Genomic DNA, 17,904 nt, shown 5'->3' with positions numbered 1-17,904 from the left:
CTGGAGGGGAATTTTCTGCATGAACAAGCTATTTGTATGAATTAATATTTTATACTTTTTCCCTCTCTCCCAAATCTTTCTTCTAGAGTGACGGTGTCTGGAAATTTTATATGTAAGGTTCTAGAGGCACAATGTGGGTTTTTCTGGTTGGGTTTTTTTGCTTAGCAAAGGATATGTTTTCTAATTACAAACCATGGATTTTAAAGGTTATTTCTCTCCCCTAGTTGGAGGGTAGCTCTTGCAATGAAAGTTCTGTACAAAATAAGGAGGAGGGTTGTAGAATTCCAGTACAAACCACTTGAACACAACCCAAATTTCATGTTCTTCTAGAAACAGATAGTGAACAGTGCATTTTTCAGCACCATATCTTAAAATAGTAACATTAAGAGGACACTTCTGTTCAAGTCTCTTAGGGGACTTTCTTTCAGACATTTAAATAAGAGGGTGAGTTCTGTGCTGCACAGCCACTGAATATAAAGATAAGGACACTTTTTTGAGGGGTGTAGAACAACAGAAGAACAAACAAACAAACATAAAGAATTATTACATTGCTTTGGACAGTAATAATCACCCATAAAAACTTTGAACAAGGTGAGGATTGGAAGAGCAGCTCCAGTTCTACATCTGGGGCTAAGGTCTTGATTCTGCCAAGATCATTATTGACTGGAAAGGCAATTGTCTTGTGTTCTACTCAAAATGCATCAGTATTCCTTCCCTCAGTGATACAGCCCTTCCATCTCCTGAGGATCTTTGGGCACTCTTAGAGTTGTTCCTCCTCTGCAGGATTAGCATAAGCATTTTCTGTAAGAGCTGTGAATCTGTTCCTCAGATTTCAGTGGATCACAAACATGAATGCCCAAATGCAAATAGCAAAACCTTTACACATAGTCACTTGCATTTAAAACCAGGATTGTTCTGGTTTATTGGCAAGAAGGCAGACTTAAGCAAAATGTTCTTGAGAAAGCAGCTTCTTGAGATGGGGAATGTACAATAATAAACTGGCAACAAGCTTCTACTTGGCAGCAAAAGCACCAAAGTGCTCACTCAGCAGTGCACACAAGTCATGGTGCAGTTACTCATGATGGTTGACAAACTGCAGATTTGACATAGAGATGATTCATTTCTGTAGAGTTTTTGGGTATTATAGAGTGAGAATATATGATTCAAATGTATGCTGCATTGACTGTTCAATGCAGTATGTTCTTTTATTTTTTCTGCATGAGACTTCATGCAGTGTGTTTCATGGCAGGGGAGGAATTTGAGAAAGATTATTTTATTGTTTGCATTTTCTGCTGCAATATCAATGCTGTTTCAAGAAGCTTTGGAAGCTATAAGTCAACAGCTTTCTTGGTACATATTTAATGCTGATATGTATAGTTTCTGATTATACTGGCTTCGTTATTCTGTTTGACAGGGATAATGAACTATACAGACTTCCTGGGGAGACCCCAAAGAAGTAATCTGTGAAGTTTCTCTTTTGTTAAATACAGTAGTATAACTAAACTGCAGCTGGTGTCATCCCAAACTAAATTTTGAAAAGACAAAATCTGCTCAAGAATGATAGCTATACCCATTCAATCTTTAAATAGTTCAAGGGAAAATCAGACACTATATAGCACAGACTTCTTATCTGTGACTCAGCTCCTGAGCTAACAAATGTCTTGAGTTGGGGTATAATCTTATTGAGATGTCTGTAAAAACACTTTGAAGTATTTTAGTTGGACTATATATTGAGTTCAGCAGACTTACTCCAGAGATTATTTTGAGCCTTTAAAACGATCCCTGGGGGAAAAAAAGGGAGTAAAAGTTTAGTGGAGATCCCATTATAAAATTCTGCTCTGAAACATTCCCTCTCAAGTTTCATTAAATCCACTTAGGTTTAAATAAACATCCTAATTATCTATTTTGATTTCCTTGTAAACTCATTTTTTATTATGTGTGTTTTTTAGGATGACAGTCCACGCGAAAATCTTAAGGCATCTGAGCTGGTACCCATAAAACTGCATATTGACATACTCTGGATAGAAAGAAATGATGATGGCACTTTTCTCATTAGAGGTTTGTATGTTGCTGCACCTTGATATCTCAATTCAGTAATCCTGTTTTTTCCTTTGTGCACACTTGTGACTAATTATGAAAAGATAACTGGTGATAATTTGTGTAAGCTGTGTTGCCATATGCCATCATTCTAAGTGTAGTCACAAAAAGGAAGATTACCTTTTTGAATAGTGTATTGGCTGTGATAACCCACAGTTGAATCAATCTGGGAGAAATAAAAAATACGCTTATAATGTCATCAGGATATGCTTCATCAGTGCATATCACTTCATCATGATAAGTTTAGGGTTCCTTTGTTGCTACAAAGCAAACAAAAAAATTGCCTTTCTATACAGATACAGGTGGTTGCTGTCTTTGTTGTTTTGTGTTGCAGGTAGTAGTAGAAACTACTGTAAGACAATGACTTCTTCCCTTGATGTACAACAGTCTATATATGTGATTTAGTGTACTTCAGTTACAAATGCTAGAAAGCTTCTTTAATGCCAAGTAGTTAAGGTTATTTTCTAATTTAAAAACTTGATTCTGCAGGTTTATCTCACTGTGTCTTTAAATGTAAATGCAGTCTTCAGAGAGACCTGGAGACAGTATGTTAATAGCAATATCAATAGTTCTCAAATTTCTGATTTTTCAGAGTGCGTATTCTGTGGTGATGATCCAGGTTGGTATAAAAATGTGTTTATTTTCTTCAGTCTAGAAGTTACATATTGTTTCTTTCTTCCTCTAAAAGGTTATGAGTTTTAATTAAATTTTATTCTTAAATTTGATTTTGAGAGGCAAATATTAATGTACTTAATATTATAAGTATATTTATTTTAGATGGATTTAATTTTGTAGTGATAAGAATAAAGCTTAAAAAATTTTTGACAAAACCCCTGCACACTATTTCTGTAATACAGACAATCAAAAAGTAAATGATGTGTCAAAGATGAAGAATTCAAGCAGCACATGGCAGCAATCAGTGGGATCTGTTGAACATAAAACACAGGACCAAGCCACGCAAACTACTTGGGAAACACCCAGACCTTCTAAATCAAGCAGGGATTCATCTGACTTCCTTAAAAATGAGGTATAAAAAACTCATTTTGACTTCACCTTGCCCTCCTCAAAATTATGTTACAATGATTATTAATCATAATTGTAAGGCTATCTGGGGGTGGGCCTGTGATACACTTTTGTTTAGAAATCTGTTGGAGATGGAAAATACGGATCGTGGATATTATGGTGTAGTTCAGCAATTTAACACTGCTTTCTAAATAGTGTAATATTACACTGCACACTGACTCTTTTCCTTTATATCAGAGGGAATTTTACAAGGGAGTTTTCTTCTCCCCATCTTCTTCATTCCTGTACAATACAGCTACCAAAGACAAGGGACTTAGCTGTTTGGTCAGACCTGTACTGATCTATCAGTCATGCTCAGATTTTGAATGGATGATGACAGAACCCACACGTTAATTTGGCTGTTTTTCTCACTGGATAAGAATTCCATTCCAGAATGGAAATGGCACAGCTGAAACAGTATCTATCCCACCTTTTGAGCTGATTGCATTAACTCTCTCCATGTTCTATGCTCACTGAGCGAGAATCAGTTGCAATTGGCTCAGCCTCAGCAAACCTCCACCCAGCAATGAATGGGAGCGTTTGGTTTTTTAGAAGTTACTGAAATGGAAAAAGTCATCAGTATGGAGTTATGCTAATAGCTTTCTTTTCTAACCCCTTAATTTCAGCTTATTGAAGAAAATGAATGTCTCAAACAGGAACTAGCCAAAGCCAAAATGGCTCTTGCTGAGGTCCAAATGGAAAAAGATGCCCTGCTTCATCGCATGAAGAGGATGAATGTTGATCATCAGTAGGACACTGTTCTGTTGGTACAAAGCATCATCATCATAACTGCAGGTGGTGGTGGCACCTAAAATACTGTCTGCAAATCACTTGAAAATGTGGTTATTTTTTTGCTTACAGACAGTTTTCTCATTACAAAAAAAAAATGTTTGTGAACCAGGTACTCTTCTGAAATTATCATTAAACATTGTAACTTTTCTCAGCCCATTTTAAACTGAAATGACTTTGGAAAAATCAGTTTATACTGTACTTTATTAATTTACTGAGGAAAAAATCGTATCATCTACTTTTAATATTATCAAAGGAAATGTTATTTTTAAAATATTTTCTGAAAAGTGGATGGTTCAGCAATGAAAGAAGGTGCCTGGGTACATAGCAGAGTCCATGTACCATGCCTCACTAACAAGGTGTACCTCTTATTCTAAGGTTATATTGTTTGATTGTTACCAGAAGATATCTATAGAAGAGGTTACATTTGCACTATGATGATACAGGCTAGATCCTCTAGAATAGTATAGCTACTGAAAATTAAAATACCAGCCCTAAACTGGCCCTACATTCAGTGTAATTTGCCCCGAGAGGATTTTAAGTACAATCCTCTGGTGCTATAGAGTTCCATATATCCTTTCCATATGCGCTCCTAAAATAAAACAGTAAATGCTGGGGAATTTAAATAAGAGGGCATACTACTGGGCTTTCCTTCTGCTTGAAGGTCCACTGTATCTGTACAGCTGATGTAATTTAAACATTCACACTTAATTTTCCCTTTCTCTGTGAAGAGGATATAGCCCTGATATAGGATCTGGCCCTTTGTGACAGGTGAGCTTTGAGCCATTTTGCATGCATGTCTGATTCCTGCACAACTCATCAGACATGCCCAAGGATTTGGTTCAGTGTGTTTAAATAAATAATGTCAGTGCTTGTGAGGGGGGAAAATCCTACTGGGATTCATTAGTTGTATATTGCTCTTTTTTTTTGATAAAAAAGCTGTAGAGAATCACTTAATTACCCAAAGAAATTGTGAGATTACATGAAATGTAATTATACAGTTTAAATTATGGGTGATTTGTACAAATTGAACAATAATTTTCAGCTAAAACTGGTACAGATGAATAAGTAAAAAAGCACAACACCATAAAATAGAGACTATAAGAGTGTGCTTCTAAACAATTTAGGAAACAACGTACAAAACGATACATGCCTGTAAGAGATTGTCTTTGCTGGAAGTAAAACTGACTGAATAATTTAACTAGTGACCTTGAATCTGACAAATGAAAATCTTTTAATTGCTACCACAATTGTTTCTGCTCTATGGGATCTTGGAGGGAAGTTCTGTTTGTAGATAAGCAAACAAATCTCAAAAAGTATTTAGTATCCTGTGGTTTGACTTTGCATACTCAGGTTGTCAAACCAGTTTTAATTAAATTGCTTTCATTAAAACTTTTTGAAGGACACATAATTTGCACTGCTGGAAATAGTTACTGAAAGTGTGCAGATTTTAACCAAGAACTCTGTGGAATAACTGGTTCAGGCACTATTTTAAAGCCTGCCATATGAAACTCTAGTTGAAACTTCTTAATTCCCATGGAAATTTTTATTTTGTTATTCTGAATTAGACAAAAAAATATACACACAATGTTTCTATCAGAGAAATTAAATATTTGTATTTGAATAGTTATATAAGACAACACAGTATTAAATATGAGTGGTGCAATTTTACATAAATATGATGTCAGATTCAAGGGAGGAATTCTCCTTTGGTTTAACTCTGGTTGGTACTATTAAAGTAATTCTTATTTGGTTTATCCTTGCCAAGATCTAATTATTTTGAAGAAGGAATGTATAGAATACTTAGTAGCATGTTGCTAGAATATTACATTGAGAATTATCTAATTTTTAAAAAGAAATAAATAGCAATATCAAATGTCTGGAGTTTTTTTACTGCATAAACAAAAACTTGCTTGTTTTGAGAAAAAACAATTGCAAACCAAATCCAAAATAACAGCCCAAAGCAGCCCTTCTCAGTACAATTGTTGAAATTCAGGGTATTTCTAGCACTTCAGGGTATTGAATTCAGGGTACTTCCTAGCACTTCAGTGTAACTGGATACATTTTCAACTTCATGGCCATTGCACAGTATTGAACGTCACCTGTGGACAGTTCAGAGGAGATGGGTGTGCTTGGTTGTGAGCTTGACAATACTAAGAGTGATAGTACAGTGTCACTCTGAAATGAGTTTTGCTATTGAAAAAACTGCAGAGAGAGAGTGAATTTATTAATGTTTGAAAGTACAAAGTTAAACTAAGCTCTAATAGGTTATACTAAACATAATTACAAAAAGCCTCAGAATTAAAAAAAAAAAGGTTTAATTCATCCTCAAAGCTCTGCTGGTGTTCATAATCTCCTAAACAGGAAATCTGTACTATCAATAGAGCCTCTTGCTTTTATTCTGCAAACACCTAACTGGAAGGTAGTTTGGAGAACTTCCATATATATAGAAAACTGACTCCAAACGTCCAGTAAGGAAAATTGTTACCATGTTTTGTTTTACATTTGCTATGGAAATTTAAACTGGTCTACAGTTTAGCTTAACACTCTTCATCTTGTTTAGAAATGCTGGTTTAATATCTAATGAAGCTTTCACATCAGCTTACCTGAAAGAGGCTGTGCCCTTTCCCAGGCTTGGTCACTGAATCTTTCTGGCATGTGCTGTTCCATTTCTCAGTGCAACTCTAACTTTCTTGGTAAGCACCAGTTTTAAATCAAAACTTTGTGGCCTTACAGTATTACTTATAAAAGGCCTGGTGGAGAGGGAGTTCTTTAGAGATCATACCTGCTTGGGTCCCTTTTGCCGAAATCCTTTATTTCCCAGTTCCATTAGCCATGTTCTGTTTGTACACTGTTTGACTTAGGAATTTATTTGGGAGTCTTAATCTGGGATCACAAATGATCTCTAAAGGATAACTGCCAGCTGCAGAAAATTTCCTATATCTGCCATGATAATGGTTACCTTTATTCAAAATAATTTTTTAATAAATGTATGGAGAATGCGATAATGAAGGTAAAGATTTTATCAAGCATCTACAATTCCAAGAGTACCAAGTGCATGTAAGTATTGCAGAAGCAAACTCCCTGCAGTGACCTGATTTCAGGTAAGTAATGATGGACACAATGGTTTCTATGTAAAGTAATGTGCTTGCATTGGTCTAGTTCTTAAAACGTTCATCACAAAGTGCTTCAAGTGGACTTTCAGCTCACTCTTGTCATCTGCACATTTTAGAGAGTACATCAGATTCCAATGCAGCGGGTGGTATAAATGAATGTCTTTTTCTCTACTGCAGGAACAGAGCATCACCTTGCTGCTGTATTAAGTACCAATGAAATTGTGGGCACTTGCTGTGAAATCCACGAATTCTCCCCTCCCAATAGGGAAATGAGTTTTTTGACAGCCCTGCAATACAACCGTATCTTTTTTTAATTCCAGCCCATGCCACTTTTGAACAGCAGCCCCAATTCCTGTGCCTCATTGTGAACCCTGTGGCAGGCTCTGTCGTGCTGAGGCAGAGCTCTTGTGCTGAGGCTCGTGGCTCCCAGTGGTGCAGCACCAAGCAGTGTGCTCAGCTCACTCCAATGAGTTCCCTGGCAGTGACCTCCTCCCTCATCTTAGTAACAGCAGGAAACCTGAGAGCACAAGTAGCACCAAGGTTGTGCTAATTGGTGTTAAGGGATGCAAAACATGGACAGGAATAGTGGGCTTTGCTGGAGGAACAAAGCTTTGTCTCTCAATAAAATTAGGGAAAAGCATAAAGATTGCTGGTAAATAAAAGCTGTGTAGTTACAGTTGTTTACAGTTTTAGGTGTTTTTAGCATGCTTATATAAAAAGTTAATTAAATAGATCTGATTTTAAAGTTTATGGAAGATGTTTTTGAACACTTTAATATTTCAAGAACTTTTTTGCAACTCTCAGCTTCTCAAATGCTACAGAATGTCTTGCAAGTATGTGTCATGCTACTTGCTAGCTGAAACAAGTTGCAAGAATTAAATCTTCAAGAATCAACTAAACTCTTGATAGCCTGTGTTCTCTCCCAAAATAAGGGGTAACTTCTGCATCTCAAAGAGATGAATCTTTCATATTGCCACCTATTTAATGGGTAGTTAATAACTTTTTTTAAAGGACTTTTTTTTGTTTTGTCTGCCATTGCCCAAGCCACTCCTAAGCAATTACATTAAAGTATCTGTATTTTATTATTCCTTCACTGTCTCCTGCCTTTTTTTTGTTGCCATCACTCATTTTAGTATGAGTGGAAGTGGAATATATGTATTTCCTAAAGCTTTCTGCCATGTAATCTCAGTATTAAATCTTAATATTGTCTTAATCTCTGAGAACATTGTTTTGGAAGTAAAAATAAGATGTACTTATGCTGTATCCTCTTTGAGAGTAAGATGGCAGTTTGTGGAGCATAATGCATGAACTGGTATAATGCAGTTTTCTTAGGACAGAGTCTGATTGAAACCAGCATGATTTAATTTGAGTTAGATAATTGGTAAGTATTTTAAACATTTGACAGATACATGGACAGATGAGCACTTTGGAAGTGGTGGTTTGAGGCAGTAAGTGCTGAATAAAGAGGCAACCTCTGCCCAACCTATCTGTGGAACAAATCTGCAAACCTCATTCCACCGCTACCACGGAGGGTGCAACTGCCAGAAACAACTTCTGTCAGTGTAATTATATTGTTCTAGTAACGTGGAGTTTTTGAGCACTGGAGAACGCCTTTGCAGTGAGAATTACCACGTTGCAGTCCATGACGGCGGGTGTCTTGCCGGTCAGGAGAGCCGCGCTCGGCTGCGGACGCTGGGGCGGCGGTCGGTGCAAAGCGGCGCCTCCCGCGCTGAGCAGCGCTGCCGCCAGGAGGCGGAGCGGGAGCCGCAGCTTCCAGCAACTCCATCTCATAACATGACCGAAGATCAGGGTTTTTATTCAAATTTAGATAACTTGGCTTTGTTTCTACTGCCTTCTTTATGGCATATGTTTGCTTCTTTAAGTAAATCACATGAACTGCCTGAACAGTGTCAGAAGAAAGATTTTCTTCTGCCTTTTAGCTTTAAATAAGTTATAAAAAAATATTTTTCTACATATTGTCCCCTGTATTGTAAGATTTTAAGAGATTTATTTTGCTTCATTATTATCTCTTGAAAGTCAGAATAAGTTTTTCTGGTTTTCCTATCATTGTATGGATGAAAAGCTCTACCTTGATATCAACAATTTATTTCCTAGCTAACTAGAAGAAAACCCCATTTTAATAAAAGGAACATATAGAGGTTTACTGTGTTTCTTTGGGAATAACCAAATGTAATCCTTTACAAACGCTTACCTTACACACCTTTGCCAGATGGTAATCTAACATGACAGTTTATATTAACACCATAGTGTGTGCTAAGTGATCTGGAGTTATTTCTTTTTATATCCTGTTTGGCTATTCAAAAACTTACAGGCAGAATGACTAAGCAGAGAGAAAAGCAATTTATATAAAATTTACTGTAGGAATGGGGTTGCATTATTTTTGTCAAGTAGAGAAAATAGCATAGAAAGCAGCTGTCTCTTCATTCCACTGGAATCTTAATGTAGTATTTTCCTTCCACTTATTTTTAATTCTAACAAAAGCCTGCAACTCAGGATAGGTACAATGGAGAGATTTTTAAGATGTCATTCTGCAGTACCAATACTAGAATATGTTGCAGAACATGACAATATACTGGACACCAGCAAAATCACAGCTGCTTACCTGAACTGAGTTTTATGTAGAAATGAGGTTTCTCTGCTCAAACTTAGCAGGAAGTCTCCTGAAAAATCACTTCCTTCTAAACATGAGATTTGCTATTGGGGCAGTACTCACAAAAAAAAAATCTATTTACAGACTTTTTGAGTTTGTATTTGTGTGTGTGTGTGTGTTTATATTTGAAAGTATTTATACCACAGCTTTCTTAAAGAATTATAACAAATATGTCACCCCCAGCGCTTAATTTCCTATTCAGGAGTAATGTAAGAAATATGGTAAGCTGCAAACAGTCATTGAGAAATTCTTTAAAGCAGTATCAGAGCTATTTGCTTTAGCTGGGTCCTAAATTCTTCCAAGTCACCAACAGCTGGAAATGTAACTCATGGAAACTACAAGTTTCAAAACTCATGCTCATCTGAAGATATATCTAAGAGGGGTCATGACCTGAATGCTGTTCTTAAATCTTCCTTTGCTATTATCAGAAGCATTTTCAGCTTATGCAACAGGAAAGAATTCCTTCAAAGTCATAATATTAGGAAGACTTTTAAAAAGAACTCCTTGAAACGGGACTTGACAAAGGCAAAGGCAACCTAGAGTTAATCTCTTTTGCCTTTTCATTATGCAAAACATGTCTCTTACTCAGCTACTGTAAGTCAAGGAGGAAAAAGGGAGAGTGTTTGAAATAAGCATAGGGAAAACAACACATTAGAACAAATTCTCAGCCCCTTATTCATGAAAACGTGTTCCTATGTGGCTGAATAGCTGTCATCCTTAATGTCAGTGTGGCTGCCTTTAAATCCACAGCTGCTGGAATCAAAAGGAATATTTTTACTTAGCAGCAAATAGTAATGTATAGGCAGTAACAGATTTATTTTTTTTCCTTCTCCATCTGGTGATAAAACTCATATATGGAGCAACATCATACTGCATATGTTAGCTAGATACTAACTGACAAACACTGTCATAATCTCCCACTTTGCTGATGTCCTTTCACTTTAAGGAAAGTGACCCTTGGAAACTTCTTGGGCCAATAAGGAGACCCTACTTCAAGTAGGATTTATGAATAACGGGAAATTTAGGTATCAGATTCTCAGGATTCAATCTCACCCACTCTATCATTCCTGATATCCACAGGAAATGGGCCTGCCAGAAGAATCTGAGCCCAAAACACTGGAGGTGATTACTGTGAGAACTTAATTGAAGCTGTGTTTAACTAAATAAAGATAAGGCAGAGCTGTAGCACAAACACATCATGTCCTCAGCATGATGTACATTTTCACTACAACCATCCTAACAGGGATGCGAGAAAGACAGGGTTGTATTATAGAAGGAAGTAGAAAAGAGAGACTGAGAATTTCTATGAAAGGAAATTTAAAAATTGTGGCAAGAGAGAAATGCACAATAAACAGACAAACTGAATATTAATTAAATCAGGTGCTACAAATATTTAGTTACTGTATGCACATTGTGCATTAGATCAGGTATATTACAAAATGTATCAAAACATTCAAAATAATTGGAAAATATGATTTGATGTAAAAAAAATCTATCAGAAAAAAAAAGAAATTGACTTGGCTTCCACAGCAAATCTGAACTGTTGCTTCCCTGCTCAAATGGTGGGAGTGGTTGTGAAATGTTTCAGTCTCTCCTCATAGGAAACAAGTGATAGGACAAGAGGAAACTGCCTCAAGTTGTACTAGAGGAGGTTTAGCTTGGACATTAGGAAAAATTTCTGGACCAAAAGGGTTGTCAAGCACTGGAACAGTCTAGCCAGGGAAGTGGTGGAGTCACCATCCCTGAAGGTATTTTAAAGATGTGTAGATGTAGCACTTAATGGACACAGTGCAGTGGTGGACTTGGCAGTGATGGGGCTCAGTTGCGCTAGATGACCTTAAAGGTCTCTTCACACCTGAAGGCTTCTGTGAAAAGGGATTGGGCTAATGCGGGGTAGTGTCTTCACTGGGCTATTGCTGATAAAAGCAATAGTTTAATGAAATACTAACATCAAAATAAAATGGGGCAGTTCCGTATTTTGATGTTTCAAAATTAAAAATGTTTTATTGTATCTTCAATACAAAAAGGAATGATGTGATAAATAGTAGTGTCATAGAAGCTCATTAATTTGCCATTACAAAGTCTATTTCCAGAAAACTACAGTGTGTGGTAGGTCCAGAGGTGTGAAAAGAGGAAACAAATGTAAGAAAACAGCAGTTATCAGATTTATGTGACCTCAGAATTTTCCTACTTGAATTATTCATCGTACTTTAGTTATTCACCCAGCATTATTGGAGGTGGATCTTTTTAGCTCCAATTTGTTGTATACTTAATTATTTGATTAAAGATTACTTTGCATTAATTATTGTGTATTTTTCTAGGATTATGCCAGCCTATTTGCATATCCATAGCAGAGTGTGTCTCTGTACTTTCTATTCTCTTAATAGAATATGGAAATAGAACTTCTATCCCAAATAGCTGCACCAGTTTCCTTCCAATGTGAAAGAATGCAAAGATTAATTCCTAGATCTGTTTTTCCAAATCAGCTCCAGCTAGAAGAAGGTTGTGGATATGCTTGTATTCCTGTAATCCTCTCTGCTACCTTTGCTACTGATGCTCTGGGGTAGGTCAGTACACTATTATGTTCTTGAAACATTAATCTTACATGGAATAATTTTTTGTGCATGGTTCTTCCTTTGAGATCTTAGCTTTTACTTAGCTGCTGAAATAAAATCAGGGCTTTTTGCCTGGGGTTGATAGTCACCTTCAGTTCAGATGAGTAAGTGTAAATCAAATTAATTGGCCGGTTTAGCCATAGACTTTACCAATTATTTTTTTAGACCAAGACTTATTGTATTGTTGGAAGGCTCAAAATGAGGGAGTTGCACATCAGCAAACAAATTACTCATGTTAATATTTTCCTCTGTAATCCAGTTACACAAGAGGTAATTGAGAATAAGAAATTCACTGCATAAACATGTCCTCATGCAAAAAGCAATAACTTTCTTCCCTAGGCAGTGCAGGACTAGCTGTCTAATTTTAATAAACACTCTAGGATGTTGTTTTGTGGGGCTTGAAGAAGTAATTAAGAATGAAGAACCTTTCTACTGTTGGGCTAACTGAATAAAATATGCTGGGGCCCTAATTTTGTGCTAGGAGCAAAGTACCAACTTCACAAAATCACCATTTCTTACAAATTGGATATTAATAGGTTTTTTGACAGACAGCAGCAGTACCCTTAACATCAGAATAACTGTGGTTGTATATGTACTGTACAAAACCACAGTAAACACTGTGCTGTGTATTTTAATTTACATATGAAGACTTCATTAAACTACACCCATACACAAGGCAGTAACCTGAGATAAAACAAATTAGCAAGACAATGAGCAAAGTTTACATACCTGTTATTTGTGCTATGTTGCTATCAGGATGCACATATACAGGCCCATGCTAACATGTCATTTCTTAGAACAAAAGCATGGGTTTCCAAGTGCAATATAAAGCAACCCCAAACCTATTCTAAATTAAAATATTTGAATGCAAACAGTATGTTAACTTGGTTTAGGTCTGTCCCCTGATCATTGTGATACCTAAGTTCTTCTTTAAGAAAAATAATTGTTTTTTATTTACTTTTTCCCTGTCCCTTATTTTATATACTTTTATTTATATCTCCCTATGGTTATAATTTTTTTAAAGCTGAAGTGGCCTAGTCTATTTAGGCTTTGCAAAGACTGTACATACTATACATCTGATCATAGCTCTTTGGCTTTACTGTACCTTGCTTAGTTCTGATGTAATGTTTTTGAGACAAGACAAAGCCAGTGGTTTTACACACTGACATATTGCTTCTCATTTCCTTTCCTAATAATTTCCAATAATTGTGTTTGCTGTTTTGATTACCATATAGCAATAAATGGACATTTTTATAGACATGTATGGAGATGTTACAGCAGTTGTGGAATTGTAAAAGCAGAATCCAAAATATCCCTCCACTAAAGAATTATTCCTTTCTTTTGACAATGTTGAGTTCTACCTTCTGTTTTACTATCTACTAGAACAATGTACTCTTGCATACTCAGTTTTAGTCCAAGCTATCCTGAAATCTGTTGTTTTGCTACTTTATTTCACTTCTTATTCTCTTCAGAGGCTCTTTATGAGCCAGTGCAGACCCAGGAGAGACCTCTACACAGCTGTACTGTCAACCTCTTACCAATGTGAAAATTGACCATTTTCCCTTTTACTTTCCTTCCTTTAACCACTCACAAGAGAATTGTCCCTTTTAATAACAATTTGATTTCTTTAAAAGTATTCTCTAAGGACCTTGTCAAAAGCTTTTTGGAAAGCCAAATACAACCTATTGATTGACTTGCAATTTTCTATATGCTCTTTGACTTCTCCAAAGAACTCCTACAGAAACATGAGACATGACTTGCTTCTCCAAAAGCTGTACTGAATCTTCACTGTTGTATGCAGGCAAGTGTCTACCAATTTTCCAAGCATGCAAATCAACTCAGTAGTTCTCCAGGTCTCCTTCAAGCCCCTTAGGAGTTATTAGGATCACATTTGCCACCTTCCACTCATCTAGTACCAAGGCCAATTGAAACAATAGATCACAGGTCATCATTTTAATTCTGTGAGAGTTAGATCTGAGGTTCTTCAGACTCTTTGGGGAACTGAATCTGGTCCAGGCAAGTTATTTTTGTTTATTGATTTGTTTCAACAAAACCTTTGCTTATGAGACTGTAACTTCAGTTAACACCTTGGACTTGTACTGTAAAAAAAGCCCAGGTAGTTGAAATGTCAATTACTTTTTCACCACAAATAGTTATATCCACTGAAAAAAAAACCCGGCCAGACCAAGAATCCAGTGCAAAGTTAGCTATCTGCATAATTTGTGTTAAGAATAAGCATCAAAGCTAAAGCTTGCATGGATTTGGTAAAATAAAGCGAGTAAGAGAATCTGTGGAAGACTGTACATTTGACAATGTTATACTGAGAAAAAAAGTGTGCTGTGTCCATTTGGTTCCAGGTTAATTCCCACTGCAACATTAATCAAACACCTTTGTCATGTATTTCTCCTTTGAAATTTCAAATACATTCTACCTTGTTGGTCATTACCACACGTATGCTCAAATACCAAAAGCAATGCACAATGTATGAGTGTTCACTCAACCATTTATATCAATTCTGAGGAGTGATTTACTACTATGTATTCATGTAGAATAGTTACTATTAGAAGAGACAAAACCAGCATAGACCCCCTGGCAGAACACTTCTAGCCGTGCTATTGCCTTACAGTGCACCAGCCCCCTGTGCTGCTTTCCTGGGTGTTACTGGTGGAGAGCAAGGATAACACTTGCACACGATTCTACCAGCTGTCTGTACTTGCAGTTGCAGTCCCTTGTCACTTGCATGTTGCAGCTGAGACTTCTCTATGATCCTTCTTTCAGGCAGTCAGAATCTGATGTGTAGACAATGTTGTACATATCCTCAAAGGAAGACAAGAAGATGAAAATATTTTATAGTCCAAAAGAGGTTGCAATGTATCAAGGTAGAAACAAGTTTTTTATATACAATAAGCTGTGCATTAAGCAGTACAGGCAAAACTTTAATACTGCACTGTATCTGTCAGCACACACTGGATTGGGGCATCTAATCAGCATGCTGCTCTTACCAACTTGTATCCACATTTGATTGTGCATTTCTATCTAATGCATGAAAAATAGTCTCAGGCATATTTTGATAGCACACTGATGTAAACCTAACAGAGCAGAAGGCCTGGATGAATAATCATACTGCTAATCCCACCTGCTCTGACACAAGAAATACATGTAAAGACATGTATAGATATCCCAGTTAACCTTAGCATCTGCCATCAGAGCAAAATCACAGCTGCACTGGAAATGGCACGGCAACAGAACTGACTTTCTGTCAGTATTAACCCATGCCCATATTCTGGAGGTTTGGCTCTCCAGCACTGACACAACCTGCAGTCTGTGTGTCCTTGACACTTTCCAGCAGTGGGACGTTTCAGCCCTGTGGGGAATGCAGCACACTTCCCATGGTATATTCAGATGACTCTGTAGGTTTGTGGCTGTGAGACAGGATCACAGTTTAATTTCTTTCTCTTCTTTAACGTGTTCAGAGCCCCATAAAGATGATGCCATGAGATCACTGCAAATGCTGAGACAGTGCCTTGCTGCTGTGTAACACCACCAAGGGACCGGTTTTCCATTCTTTTCCCATGCAAATTTCCAGTAGGCAAGGAAGTAAGTGTTTATAGAAAATGGAGTCTAGTCAGAATTGTTTGGTCAGAGACAGGATTGTTGTGGGTGTCAAAAGTGACTTTTTCCTCACATGTTACTTCAGCTTCTACTTAATTGGGTGAATCCAAGAATCTGTGCAGTTTTTTAAGACCACAGAACTCTTGGTGTTTTTATATCCCTCATGAGTTAGTTTTAGTACCTTCAGTTTCTATAATTTTCTTTTACAGTGGGGGAGGATGCAAGCCCTTTTGCATATTTCAGTGGTGAGAGCTAAACTAAGCATCATGTGAGTATTATGGTGTGTCCCAGTTTTCCAAACCGAGGCCATGTCCACTGTGCCATCTACCTGCTGAGCCTATCCCTGAGGAGGGCTGACCTGCATCCAGGTTCCACCTTGGCAGGCAACCAGGACATGATGGCATTCACACCTGGCCTCAAGAGCTCATGGCTTGAAACTCAGTTTCTTTTTTATGCTATAGATATACACTCTAAAGAGCAAAAGACAATATCAAGACTGAAAAACACTTGCTACGCAGATGCATGAAGAATACTGCTTTCTCTTGGGCAGCCTTCACAAAAATTAGAATAATAATCAGGCCTGTTTAATGCTAATTTACTTTCTGCTGTCAAAAAGAGCTGATGGTTTATTCTAGCATTTTGTGCTCTGTTTCAGAATACCCCTCAGAATTTGTAATCGGGATCTTAGGCCTTCCCTGTATCTTTACGTGAGAGAACTGATAACACATAGTCCTGAAATATGATGTCAATATGTTTGCTATTCTACACAACTATTTTTTAATATCATGGATTTGTTTTTTCTTCAATACCTACAACTCAGTTTTTCATACTCTCTTCCACGCATCTGCTTGGAAATAAAGAGGGAAAAGTCATGGAATGTTAGAAAGCACCCATTTAATTTGCCTTTAATTCAGGGAGGCTGCAGGAGGAAGAAATGAAGAAGTTGTCACCCTGATATGAGAACAAAGCTGAATGATAGTTGCATTGTAAAAACATTAAGGAAACTCCCTGCTTTTTACAGTCACTTCTAGTCCTTTCAAATGACAAACCAGTGAAAGAATTTCTAGGTAGGCTAAGTGCTCTCTCTGGTATTTTAGAAAATGGAAGAAAACAGAAGGTAAAGCATATGTTGTGTTGAGAGAAATTTTGAGATTGAAAGTGTGATTCCACTTAGACACTGACAGCTGCAGTGGTCATAACTTAAAATGTCTTTACAAATACTAAAACCTTAGAATCAAAATTATGCTGTCATATGGAACATCACTGCTCAAAAAATATACAACATTTTGAAGGATCTCTTTGCTGTTTTATGTATTACTTTTCTCATCTGTAACTACTACAAATTATACACCTATGTATCTACATTCTGTGTCTAATTCACCTATTTATCATACATACATCTTTTAACACTCCACAGTCTCGTCCTGATATTACCAGGAGCAAAAAAAGTAAGACATTTAAAAACACAAAGGAGTCCACTTAATCTAATGAATGGGTTTGGCCATTTACATTCAACTCGGTCTAGATACTCTGTTTTCCTTACTACAGCCCACTGTCGATTTCATCTCTGAAAACAGACCAGCCCATGTTCTCAATTCTTTGCTTCAGTAGCCCTTAGAATTTATCCACGTTTAACCCTTCCATTAAACAGCGCTGCTTACATTCCTTTTCACTTTTCAAATTGATGGAATTACTCTGTTCTGCCGTATTTGTTAATGAAACTAAATCTTCTATTTGGCCTTCACAGGTTTTCTTTGACACTAGGCTATGGGTTTACTGGGGTTTTGAGCCTTTCTACATTCATAAAATCTTTCTGAATTTGCTGGCTACTGCATGCATCTGCTCCATTGATATTTCTATGCTGATTCTCCTTACTGTTCTTCAACAGCTTTCTGGACGATCATTTCAATTAGAGCACAGTCTTGAGATTTTATTTTCCCTA

At 36.9% G+C, this 17,904-nt stretch overlaps 1 protein-coding gene across 1 annotated transcript in view; it reads left to right on the top strand.

The window, feature by feature from the left end:
• The window catches only part of UHRF1BP1L (UHRF1 binding protein 1 like), a 34,259-nt gene extending 28,435 nt beyond the window's left edge, over positions 1-5,824 (top strand). Inside the window, exons 18-20 of the mRNA XM_031057556.1 lie at positions 1,950-2,058; positions 2,955-3,124; positions 3,786-5,824. Coding sequence (XP_030913416.1) covers positions 1,950-2,058; positions 2,955-3,124; positions 3,786-3,911 — 405 coding nt within the window. The 3' untranslated portion in view covers positions 3,912-5,824. The remainder of the gene's footprint in view (positions 1-1,949; positions 2,059-2,954; positions 3,125-3,785) is intronic.
• Positions 5,825-17,904: the final 12,080 nt, after the last annotated feature.

The sequence above is a fragment of the Geospiza fortis genome, unplaced genomic scaffold, assembly GCF_000277835.1.
Source record: "Geospiza fortis unplaced genomic scaffold, GeoFor_1.0 scaffold186, whole genome shotgun sequence".
NCBI classification, from domain to species: Eukaryota; Metazoa; Chordata; class Aves; order Passeriformes; family Thraupidae; genus Geospiza; species Geospiza fortis.
The sequence above is the reverse complement of the archived record's forward strand: the minus strand, read 5'-3'. Positions and strand labels throughout refer to the sequence as shown.